Consider the following 13122-nt stretch of genomic DNA (forward strand, 5'->3'; position numbering starts at 1 on the left):
TTAGCATTTTGACCACATAAAGGGTCATTAAACACAACTATGTCAGAATTCAAAGGAGCTTTGTTAAATTTGAATAGCCCTTCTTTTGTTACACATGCAGTGTATTTTCGGCTTTGCCGCTCAACTGCAACATGATAAAAAACTGTTTTTTTAGGTCCATTACTATAAAAATTTAGCTGCTTGCATCGTTTCTAATACCTCATCAGCTATGGGAACAGGGAATCTGTTTTTCAAAACGACCGTGTTTAATTTAGTTTAGTACGCACAATCTGTATGTTCGTTCATTCTTTTTGGCCAGAACTACTTTGCTTCCCACTTCAGAACATGATTCTCGAATAATGCCACTGCTAAGCCATTCTTCTACTTTTTTTTACAAATTCTCGCTCAGGGATCGACAGGCGACTTGGACTTTCATGGAAAGCAATTCTGTCCTTTGGTGATACTTAGCTTTATTGGGAATTCTTCAAGGTTACTTTTCGACATGTAGCTGCGTGTTTTGAATTTACATTTATATCAAATTCTTCGGTTGAGCTTACAACGCTAAGTACATTTAACTTGGGGTGTTCTTCCTTATTTTCAACCTGTGCCAGCGTAAAGGTTTAACCGCTGCTAGTGAGAGTTACAGTAAATTTCTGCAGAAAATCGTATTCAACTAAAACATCAACTTTTAAGTTTGTGTCCGGAACAACTAGAAACAACTAGAACCGCCTCCGAAAATGCACCCAAAACTAAGGTTGCGACTTTACCCAAACCGAACAGCTTGAGGAACCGTTTTAGTAGCTCACGATCACGTAATGAAACATTTTAGGTTGCCCCTACACTCAGCTATTTTATGGTCAGCGGACCCACAGTTTTAGCAATGCTGCTGTTTATGGTTCAATTGATTTCCCAATTTTTCAGAGCGATTGAAATTTGGTCTACATACGTATGAACGAACTGTTTCTTGCAACCGACCCTGTCAACTAAAACCGACTTCTAAGCTCTTTAAGTGACGTCGAACTATACAACGGAAACTTTGAGTCATCACGCACCTCTAAGCCATCTACAATATAACTTATTACCGACTGATCTTCAAAATGACCCTGTGCTGCAATTTTTCGCATTTGGAGAACATTTTCATAGAAAATTTCAGACGCGCGTTTTTCGCGGTTTCTTAGCGTTTTATGAATTTTGGCACTACTCAACTATATACCGAATTGGTCCATTAACTTTTCACACAAATCTATGTTTCATAGTTCATGTTCATGTTCAAAACTATGTTATATACTGCCACAGTTTCTAGGAACCATTTAGCTGTTCCACTCACTTTGTTCCTAGGGTCGACGCATTTTTGCATTTCGTTAAGATCATAAGCGTCTGGGGTTTCGTCGAAATTTACCAACCATTGCCTAATGGGGATTAGGACAACGTCAATACTTGAAACCACGTTTTTTATTAATTCCACACTTTTTTATTTTTTATAAATCGCGCGGGATCCCACGGCAATACCTCCCGCCCAACCGACCGAGGGGCGCCGATGTGTGTCGTACGGCAAGAAATCGCGAGATGATTTACGCGTAGAAAAATAAAGTTGTAGTTCGAGGAAAAAAAGTAGGATCTAATACTGTGCTAGAAAATGTAATATTAATCGTTTTAAGAGAGGCAGTCTAACGATCTATTATAGTCAGAACATAATACTCTGAAAGGTTCATGCAAGTAATAGTTAGATCTACAATGATTTAAAATTAAGGGAAAGTACTTTATTGTTGGTCTGCATTTTCACAATCATTCTTATAAATTTTGCTAAACCTCATCGAGTAAAGACGTGCTATCAGCAGAACTCCGCGAGTACCAGCAGTTACAAATACAAAGTTCTAACAATTTGTGTAAACACAAATAAGTGCTCAAAGAAAATTTCGAAAAAAACCCAATAACAAAAATAATATCGCAACCGTTACAAACGCGCACAAGTGCCTTGTGCAGCGGGCGGCAACCCAGGTACAACAACAATGCGTCGACCACCGGACTTAGACTTGCCCCGTCTGTCTACAAGAACAGCACTATTCGAACCGAAATTTCTCACGATCACCAGAACGGACAATGAGACATTTGAAAAAGTATCACCATTCGTGATTAAAAAGGTCATTGACTTCACCTGCGATGGCGAAGTGGAGTCTTGTAACAAGAATAGAAACGGAACCTTGTTAGTTAAAACCAAAGGCGCAAACCAGGCATATAGATTATTAAAGCTAACGCAATTCCACAACTTCACTGTTTCCGTAACTGAGCATGAAAGTCTAAATTTCTCAAAAGTAGTCATCTACTCTTATGAACTTCGCAACATAGATGAATTGGATATACTAAACGAGCTTAAGTCGCAAAAGGTAACCAACATTGAAAAAATATGTATCATGAAGAACAAAATTCTACAAGAATCAGGACTCATAACCGTCACTTTTGGATCAACAACTCTACCCGAAACCTTGATGATAGGATACGAGAGAGTTAGAGTTCGACCACATATTCCACGCCCACTGAAATGCCGTAACTGCCTGAAGTTTGGACACCCGACCAAATTCTGCAGAAGCCACAAAACCTGCTCCAACTGTTCCGCAGAAGCACACACCACAGAGGACATCGAATGCGACAAACCTAAGTTTTGCATAAACTGCATGTATGACATAAACAACCAGTTCAATCACAGCCCACTAGATAAAATATGCCCCGCCTTTATTAAACAAAAAGAAATAACAACAAGAATATATAATATGCGCCACATCCATCAATCAACTCCGTACTCCAAGATAACGTCCACCAATCAACCAACGACCACTGTAAGCGAAGCCCAAAAGACTGCCAGCACCCAAGCACCTACCAGCACAAGCACCAACCGTCAGTTAAGGTCATACACCGACATCATGGATCACCAACCCACCACTTCGTCCAAACGCACCGTCATTGAAGAAATGGAGACTGAGATTTCATCAGATTCCACTACGACCCTCCCAAAGAAGAAGATGACTGAATCCGACCGTAAGCTTAGAAGCCCTAACATCAAAACCCCCTCTCAAAGCCAAAGATAAATCAGACAAAACAAAGCCTATAAATACTACCAAATTAGCTAACGAATTAAGAAGACTAGCCAATCACAACAGCTCTGAGGAAGAACTTTAAGTAGATATATAAAAAATAACTATTTAAATTATCACAATGGTATGAATCCTGCAATGGAACTGTAACGGCTAACATTCCCATCCCTATCAACTTCACATTCATACATAAAAACACATCAAACAACTCCCACGGTGGAGTAGGAATTCTAATCCACAACTCAATACAGAACGAACAAGTTAATCTTAACAACGATTTCGAATCTGTAGGAGTTATTATTCACTCCAAACAAAAGCTTCGTCTCATATCCACTTACATTGCCCCAAAAAAGAATTTTGAACTACGAAATTTGGAAAATATGTATGGTAATCCCAATGAAAATACCATCATAGCAGGTGACTTCAACAGCTGGCACCAAAGCTGGGGATCGCCTAACAATAATAGAATTGGATGTACGATTTTTAAATACATTTCACAATCTAACCTAATTACTCTAAACGATGGCTCCCCAACCCATTTCTCAACTCACCATACAATGACACACGTGGACCTAACAATAATTACCCCAAACCTCGTCACCCAGACCAAATGGAAAACCGATCATGAACTCTTCGGTAGTGATCATTTTCCCATCCATATTATGCTTTTTGATAATGAAAATTCCAGTAAAAGCTACAAGATCCAAGATACAAGCTAGGAACCGCAAACTGGCCCCTCTTCACATCACTCACAGAAATTGTTCACCCCAGAAATAACCCATCAAAGCGCAAGCACAGCAATCCCGCAATCAAACCCAGCATTTAATAAAAAGAAAACCGTCCCTTGGTGGAACACATCCCTCGAACAACTTAGAACCAATAAAAACCAATCGTGGTACTTGCTAAGAAGAAACATATCTCTCGAGAACATCATAAAGTTCAAGAAAAGTAAGGCTTTGTTTAGAAGAGAACTGAAACAAGCAAAACGCAGCTCTCTGCAAAAGTTTACTGCAGAAATCAACCCCAATTCAAGTCCCTCAAAAATATGGGCAAACATCAATACATTCTGCGGAAGAAAAACCAGAAATGATATACACTGCTTAACATTTCCCTCAGATCCACCCATAAACATTATAAATTCAGAATTCATAGCCCAAGTCCTCGTCACTCACTGGTCAGAATCGTCTTCGGACTCTAAATTTACCGAATCATTCCAAACTAATAAGAACAGAGTCTACTCAATGAATGTATCCCACAACCCATCACCGGAAGCAATTTCAATAGAATCTAAAATCACATTGATTGAGTTCAAAGCAGCTCTAAACAGCCTCAATGGAAAGACACCCGGTCTTGACCGCATATCATACCCTATGATTAAAAACTTCAGTCAGCCATTAACAAGCCGGTTAATAAATTTATACAACAAAATCCTAGAGAGCCACATCCCTCAGCAATTTAAAAACAGTATTATAATACCGATCCATAAACCCAATACTCCCAAAACATCTGTAACCTCGTATCGTCCCATATCGCTCAACCCTTGTCTTTCGAAGGTGACAAAATCATAGCAAACCGACTCTGGTGGCTTGCAATAAACTGCAAACTCCTCCATAGTCGACAGCTCGGTTTTCGAAAGGGCATGTCCGTATCTGAATGCCTAACTCTGTTAGACTACCAGACTACCGCAGCCCTATCAACCAGAAGCCACATATCAATTATTAGTCTCGACTTCGAAAAAGCTTACGACAAAATAGGAATTCACGCAATAATAGACGAGTTACAGAGATGGAAAATCGGACCAAAATTGTTGAATTACGTAAAGAACTTCCTAACCAATCGCAAGATAAAAGTGAAAGTGAGCAACACTTTTTCTGAAGACAGACCACTGTACAATGGGAGCCCTCAAGGTTCACCACTGAAGAAAATTCATAAAAATGTAAACACAATGTCTGTAAACAGAATATTCACAGACATATTAAGCTGGTGTGACTACTCAGGAGCGAAACTCTCCGTGCAAAAATGCAAACATCTGCATATCTGCCGGAAACATAGGTCTAATTTTACAATCACATCACAAGCATACTCTCTTAACCAAGCTAATTCCCTTAAAATCCTTGGCCTCACCATATCGAGTAGGTACAGGTGGAAAGATCACATAGACACTCTGGCAGTAGAACTATCAAAAAGACTCAACATAATTAAATGGTTAGGCAATCGTAGATACAACTGCGACACCAGATCTTTAATAAATACAATAAACGCTCTTGTAATGTCCAAGATTGACTACTGTCTCCCATTTTATGGGAATTTCCCTCTCTCTTGTCTAAGAAAACTCAAAACTATCTACCATGCTGCTTTAAGACTTGCTTTTGGAGCACCACGTACAACTCCAATCAATAACCTTCTAATCGAATCCGATATTACACCTATCGAGATTAGACTTGAGCTGACCACTGCGCGGATTTGTAAGGTTTTCACATTCGACAAAAATACGCCACTTCAAACCGTCCTTCAAAAGATAAAGAACGCTAAAAGAAAACCCAGAATCCCATCGTTCCTACATAAGGCGTGAGAATTCGTTCTCGAAAATGGAATTAACAGCACTTCAGTTAAATTAAGGAAACAGAAACTCCCACCATGGTCCTTCTCAGAAGATAAAATAGACTTTTCACTACATTACACAACTAAATCGAACACTCCTGCAACTGTATTTCAAACAAAATTCCTCTCCCTTATTCATATACACAGATGGATCCAAGTCTGGGCACGGAGTATCTTATAGCATCACTACGGACACACGCATCATTAAAACAGCACTCCCACATAGCTCTGTCTTCACGGCAGAAGTGGCAGCTATTTATGCAGCGTGCGATTACGCTGTATCACAAAAGAAGAGATTCGTCAGTTGCTCGGACTCACTATCGTCACTGCAATCAATAGCCAACATAAGCAACCAATCCTTCTACACCGCTCGAATCAGAGATATTCTCAACAGTCACCAGTCGTACATAAAATTAGTGTGGATCCCAGGACACACAAACATAACTGGAAATGACACAGCTGACGCAGCTGCCAAGGAAGCTCACTTGTTTCCACACCTCTACGAAAACAATTACAACTACAAGGTCACACAATTATTTATCAAACAGAATTTCAAAAAACAATTCGCATCTCTATGGGAAAATACTTCAGACCACTATAAACTTATAAACCCCAACAAACTATCTCTAAAAAATTACAACATTAAAGCAAACGATATTAACCGCCAAGACTTGGTTAAGTTTTCAAGACTAAGGCTAGGACACTCCAAGCTCACGTACGAACACATAATAAACAAACAAGCAGCACCGCAATGTGAGCGCTGCAACACATCGATCACCATCAAACACATTCTCCTAGAATGTCCTCTCTTTCTATCGGTAAGAAACCAATTCCTACCCTCAAACCCGTCTGAACTCCTTACCCCCAACACCCCCAATATCATAGCTTCCATGAATTTCTTAAAGGCAATAAAATTATACCATGTAATTTAAAACCTAGACATAGTCTAAATGTAAAAATGTAAATTGTAACATAACAAACGTAGCTTAAGGCCACAGTAGCTATAGCTACAATGAAAAGCATAGGCTATAGGTAATTTCTCAATTGCCTTTTAGCCTGAGAATAAATAAATAAATAATTTTGCTAAGACACCGTTTTTTACATATGTATGTGACTCTTCCAAGTCTATCTTGCTCATTTCGATTGCTAATTTTTGTTCAACTTTTTCAGATGGCAAACTTTCGTTCAGTTCTTTTAGTGTACATATGTATTGGCTTGAGCTCTGATATGGCTGTCTCTTTCTCACTACTTTGATCGAGTATATTGAATTTCATTTCGCAAATGTTCCTTCGATTCAATTGAAAGGTGCTTATTTGCACATCTTCGTTAAGTTTTTCGAGATTTTGTTTTGCTGTCATGAAATAATTTGTATGTATTTGAATTTTTTTTTTTATTTGTTTAAGAGTTAAGTTAAGAGTTTAGTGTTTCACATAATTCATTTAGTAGGCTGCTCTGATCGGTTGAGGCGCCATGCAAGGTTTATTTTAACATATACACCCAGAAAAATTGAGAATCGAAAAAACCGAGATCGGTCTTCTCGGTTTTAGTATTGTGGCCTCTCACCTTTTTCTTCTCTTGACGAAAGCGATGTCGACTTTAGTATTTCGTCCTAAAATCACTTTCGGTTTTGCGGTTGTTGACAAGGGAGGTAAGGGGAAAGACGTAGTTTTATAATAAGAGTTAGAGGAGAGAGAGACCGAACTCCTCTCTTGAAATTTCCTCGAAGTAAGCGGCGTCTTTATCGGTGCAAATTCACTTCTTCGTATATGGTAAAACGGTGCGGTGTGATAAATGAGTTACAACGAATATGACCAAAAATTTGAGAACCAGCTCCAGGATTTTAACCTTATAAAAGCCCTTCCATATTTACAACTTAGGAAAAATGATTTTTTTACAATTTGTGTTACTTTTTTCTGTGATTTTTATACGAACACGTTTTTTATAAGAAAACGAAATCGGTAATATGGTGTAATTACTGTTTATACACTAACATGTTATATACACTAACATATTTAGTAACGTAAACTAATAAGCTAATGTGTGAAATAATTTAATATCTTGGATGCTATAAAAACCGCAGATTTCAATTAACATATTTAGTAACGTAAACTAATAAGCTAATGTGTGAAATAATTTAATAACTTGGATGCTATTAACAACCACAGATTTCTATGTACATATGTATGTTAGCATATGCAAGTTAAATAACACATTATTTAGGGGCACTTACCCAATTTATAAACAACTTTGAGCCAAGAGCCAATCTCCAAATAACTCAGATTGACTCCGAAATAAGTCCGTTGACAGCTATTTCTCTCAACTACGCCTCCAAATTATTCCCAACAAGATTAGTTTCATACACTCCGAATCAATAGTATGCATGGTGTAAACATCCAATCCGATATTGTAAACATCAGAGCCCCAAAGCGAGACGTGAAGTCTGCTAACGTAAACACAAGATTCCCAAAGCGATCCCTAAGGTCCACTAATCGCATTTCAACTTTAAATTTAACTGGCAAATTGCATCATCCTATTTTCCGACTTTCTTGAGTCACTCTCTTAATCAATTTTGAGATAAACAATTTTGAGATAAATCTCTAAAGCGGAGGTTGGATTATAAATCAGGCATTATGTTTTTGAGAACCGAATCCAGCAGTTTAAACGAGTGAAAACTAAAGAGCAGTGAATAAAATATAAGTTCGACCTATAATATTGTAATAGTGAATAAGTGAAGTTTAACAAGAAAGGAAGTTAACTTCGGCAACTTTGTATACCCTTGCAGTTATAATTATTAAATTGAAAAATACAAAAAATTATAATTTTCCGATCGTTTCAATGGCAGCTATATGATATAGTCGTTCGATTTTGATAAAATTAAATTCGAAATTCAGAACTAATTAAAATATGTTATTTCAAAGCGTAGGAAGTTATATGTTAAAAAACACCGAAGCTATAATTTGTTTCATATTATTTTTCCACCAATTTTCCGATCGTTTCAATGGCAGCTATATGATATAGTCGTCCGATTTTGCTAAAATTTAATTCGAATTTCAAAACTAGCTAAAAAATGTTAATTCTAAGCTTAGGAGGTTATATGTTAAAAAACACCAAAGATATAATTTAAAAAAAAAATTTTCCGCTTATTCCTATGGAAGCTATAAAATATAGCTGTCCGATCCGGCTGGTTCCGACTTATATACTACCTGCAAAAAATATACGACTTTTGGGAAAGTTTTAGCACGATAGCTTTAAAATGGCGAGATTAGTTTGCGTAGAAACGTACGAACAGACGGACAGACGGACATGGCTAGATCGACTCGTCTAGTCATGCTGATCAAGAATATATATACTTTATGGGGTCGAAAACGCTTCCTTCTGTCTGTTACATACATTTCAACGAAACTAGGATAACCCTTTCTACGAGTAATAGGTATAATTAAGTTTGGCCGTGCCGGTAGGTATTGACCAGCGGAACAAAATAAAATGTGTTTAAAATTTAAATCTTCGAAAATGTGGGCATCACAATTAATAAACTGAAATAAACATGCTCTGCGCAAGAATACCTATAATCTGCATGGACAATACCAGCTTGCTATCTTTTATAGTTTAGGGCGTCACCGTGCTGAAATAAACTTGCGCTGCTCAAAATTATCCACGACCTACATACATAGTACCACCTTGCTAGCTTTTATAGTTCCCGCGACCTTGGCGATTATACGAACAAATAAACAAATGCGCCCCCTACCCGTGACCTCAATACATGGTTATGTGGGCGGTAGACAGATTTAAGTGTTATGGGCGTTAGAGTGGGCGAATCTCAGGAATCTGCATGCCTAATCCCAGTATTGTAGCTCTTATAGTTGCTGAGATCTCAGCGTTCATACGGACAGACGGACATGGCCAGATCGACTCGGCTAGTGATCCTGATCAAGAATATACAGTGGGGAGCAAAAGTGATTCCATGTTCAGCATATGCATGTTTGACCGCTCATGAAACGTAAACCAATGAACCAAATGAAACAAACTTTTTTTCCCCGGTAAACTTATTTTATTTGTAACAAATAGACTTAAATACTACAATAATACAAGAAGAAATGTAAGAGATAGAAATAAAGAACAGAAACAGAAGGCATGTACTCAGTTTTGCACATTTTATGAAAAATTCTAAAGAAATACCCAATTAATATTTGGTCCAAAGACACTTATTGTCTATTACATTTTGTATGCGCTTTGGCATAGTCTCAACTAAGTTCTGTATAATTTCTTTCGGAACTTGGTTTCATTCAATCTCCACGCGTCTCCAGATATCGTCAAGGTTGCATGAGGCCGCTTGATACTGCCCGAGCCGTCGCTTCACAATTGACCATCAATTTTCAATTGGATTGAGGTCGGGACTTTGAGCTGGCCACTCCATAACCTTAAAATTTTGTTTTGCCAACCATTCTTTAACAATTTTTGCTGTGTGCTTTGGATCCCCATCCTGTTGGAAAGTGATTTCTCCTTCAGGGGATAGGCACTCTTATCGAGAAAATTGTGAAGATGGGTTTTTAAAATGTTTAAATAGTCCTCTTTTCGCATTATCCCATCAATTTTGTGCAACGGCCCAACGTGCCACCATGTGAAGCCCCCCCAAGCCATTATATTTCCTCCTCCATGCTTTACGGTTTGCTTTACATGATGTCTCTGAAGCTTGTTACCGGGCCTATGCCAATAACACTGCTTGCAAAAAATCCGTTCTCCATTTTTAGTTCTCACATTTCGAACGTTTGTTCACGAAAATCGAACGGTGTTGGTAACAATTTCTACCGACGAACAACTTGTTTCCAAATTGCGAAAAATGTTCTCAGATATCGAACGCCGTTCATGAAAAAGCTGCGACAGACGCGTTAAAGTCTATCGAAATCGATAAATTATAAACAGCGTTCATAAAAACATGTATGTAGGTCTAGTGTCCCGATTGTCCGCACTCGAAAAATTCGCTCGGTGGTCCAGCTGCTAGAGCGTCCGCCTCCGACACATGGTAGCACAGGTTCGAGTCCGCGAGAAGACGGTGGTGAATTGTAAGTTTTATTAAAATATTATTTCTAATGTTTACATGTACTTCTATTAATAAATAAATTCTTTGTCTTCAGCAAAATATCCAAAATACATTGAATTCTAGCAATAACAAAACATAAGGTGGGAAATTAAATAAATCTCTACCAGGCGTCCAAAAAGTCTAGCGTGTACACAAACCTCGTTTTTTTTAGATTTTTATGTTCTCAGCTTAAGCCCGAAATGTTCTTAAACTGACACCATTCGTTCGGAACCCGACCCTAAAGTTTCGGTCACATTTTACGAACGACCGTTCATGAACTGTCAACAAACGGGCTCACGCACTTTTTGACAACGTTTGGTCTTGATTTTTGAACGTTTCGAACGGATTTTTTTCTGGGTGTACATGCCTTTTGTTTTTGATTTTTTTTCTATCTCTTGTATTTTTTCTTGTATTATTGTAGTATTTAAGTTTATTTCTTACAAATTGAATAAGTAACCGAGAAAAAAAGTTTGTTTCATTTGGATCATTGGTTTACGTTTTATGAGCTGTTGAACATGCATATGCTGAACATGGAATAACTTTGCTCCCCACTGTATTTACTTTATATGGTCGGAAACGCTTTCTTCTGCCTGTTACATACTTTCCGACGAATCTAGTATACCCTTTTACTCTACGAGTACCGGGTATAATTAGGTGTCAGAAAACAACATAAGCATCCTTTATTGGATAGCGCATCACACAATGCTACATTTATTTGTTAAGAAGCGAGAAAAAGTCAACACTTGCGTGTTAGGCCTAAGCTAAACGATCTGTGGGCTTACAGTTGATACCTATCCCATAGCTGGTCACTCGATGAGTTCAGCGAGGATATTGACAACCTTGTAATCGATGTACGTCTATGCTCGCCTGCAGCGGGTACTGGCGACTTTAACGCATGGGCCACCGAATGGGGTTACCATACACAAACGCTAGGGTCTTATTCTGATAGAGGCATTTGCCTTACTGTATTTGTTCCTTCTTAATGCTGGAGTTAGTAAATAAGCACACGCATGGCACCGTCGGCAACTTTGGAGATTAGCAAGACGAACACTGCGAGCGACTATAGCGCAATTGTTACCACCCTCCACACGCAGAGAATCGCGTCAAGAATAACCACAAGGAGTCACTACAAGGAAAAAACTAAGTATCTTATTGTTCAAAACATCCCTTGAAGGAATGGATGATCTCGAACATGAAGATGCAGTGATGACCAAAGTCAAGAAGGCCTGTGACGCCAGTATGCAATTCAGCAAAAGCTCCAAAGGACGCAGACCAGTCTACTGGGGGAACCAGTAGAGACGGCACATATCACAATCGGAGAAGCAACAATAACATCAAAAAGTGCCATAAAATATCTTTGCGGCATGCTAGATACACGGCTTACCTAACAAGAGTAAAAAAGAGTACGAAAATTTGGAGTTAAATATAAGAAATTTATTAGATGACCAACACAGCTTCAATGAACTGGAAAAAAGAGAAAAACCAATACTCTATAGAAATCGACGTCTAATATTCTTAAAAAGACAAACGAATAAACGGATAGAGAATATGTTGGCGATACTTCAAGAAAGGTACTAAGTTTGTAAGGAGCCCATAAACTTATTTATGTTCACACAGCAGTTGGCTAGGTAAATTGAAGGTTGTAAAAAGATATGGTTATAAATCATGCCATACTGCCCAATTTTTGTGATGGGATTTTTCATATTTCACTACATGTGTATTTTACTATGGGCGAAAGTGAATTGAGTTTCGGAAAAACACAAATAAAACTTATTGTTTGCTAATCAAAAAAATAAAATCATGGTCGGCCTAACACTAATATTCTTAAGACGAGCAAAATATCAAGATCAAGGAAAATCTATCTGATACGTTAAGGATTTGTTTGCAGACAACAAGAGATAATAAATGTTAAAATTACATAATTTAGACGACTCCAATCAAAATTATTTAAAGTAATCCTAGTGCCAGTTTCGGCAGAGGCGAGCTTGCTAGACGGAAACCATTCTGAACAAGTGTCAAAAGTGGCAGACTCAAAGAAAGGAAAATGGCTGTGGAGTAATGCCAACGATTTGGCATGTGATGTAAGACCACTCAAACCATGTAGACCAGTTAATTGGGTATACAAGCGCTTGTTAGATTCTAACTCGTATTGGGTTGATTTAGATGCATACAGCACTTGGCTATCTAAGATGCGTTTTAATACGAAAGTAAGAAATCCAATGCCCAAATTTAAAAATGGAATGAATTAGTGAGCTCGATGGATTTAAGACCTAGGACTGATCAAGCAAAAACACCTCCTAACGAAGTAAGGGGTCGTGCCGATCGGACCTTCAACATATAAAAGATATTATATCAAATTTTGTGACGAAGAATGCT

The 13122-nt window shown here is 38.1% G+C and overlaps 2 protein-coding genes across 3 annotated transcripts in view; both read left to right on the forward strand.

Annotated features, from left to right (window-relative positions):
* The window catches only part of Scp1 (Sarcoplasmic calcium-binding protein 1), a 150015-nt gene that overhangs the window by 36935 nt on the left and 99958 nt on the right, over positions 1 to 13122 (forward strand). The window lies entirely within an intron of this gene.
* LOC139354140 (uncharacterized) lies at positions 901 to 6729 on the forward strand. Its single transcript, XM_070998406.1, has 2 exons — positions 901 to 3012; positions 5817 to 6729. Exons 1-2 carry the CDS (start codon positions 1989 to 1991, stop codon positions 6599 to 6601), a joined length of 1809 nt encoding a protein of 602 aa, XP_070854507.1. The 5' UTR covers positions 901 to 1988; the 3' UTR covers positions 6602 to 6729.

This window comes from Drosophila suzukii (genome assembly GCF_043229965.1).
Source record: "Drosophila suzukii chromosome 2 unlocalized genomic scaffold, CBGP_Dsuzu_IsoJpt1.0 scf_2c, whole genome shotgun sequence".
In the NCBI taxonomy this organism is placed as follows: Eukaryota; Metazoa; Arthropoda; class Insecta; order Diptera; family Drosophilidae; genus Drosophila; species Drosophila suzukii.

What these genes read in the sequence shown, in the direction of transcription:
- LOC139354140 (XM_070998406.1), top strand. Translation starts at nt 1,989, where the DNA reads ATGCGTCGACCACCGGACTTAGACTTGCCCCGTCTGTCTACAAGAACA. An exon ending in GAAGATGACTGAATCCGACC is followed by an intron (nt 3,013 to 5,816) that starts GTAAGCTTAGAA and finishes TCATATACACAG; the next exon opens with ATGGATCCAAGTCTGGGCAC.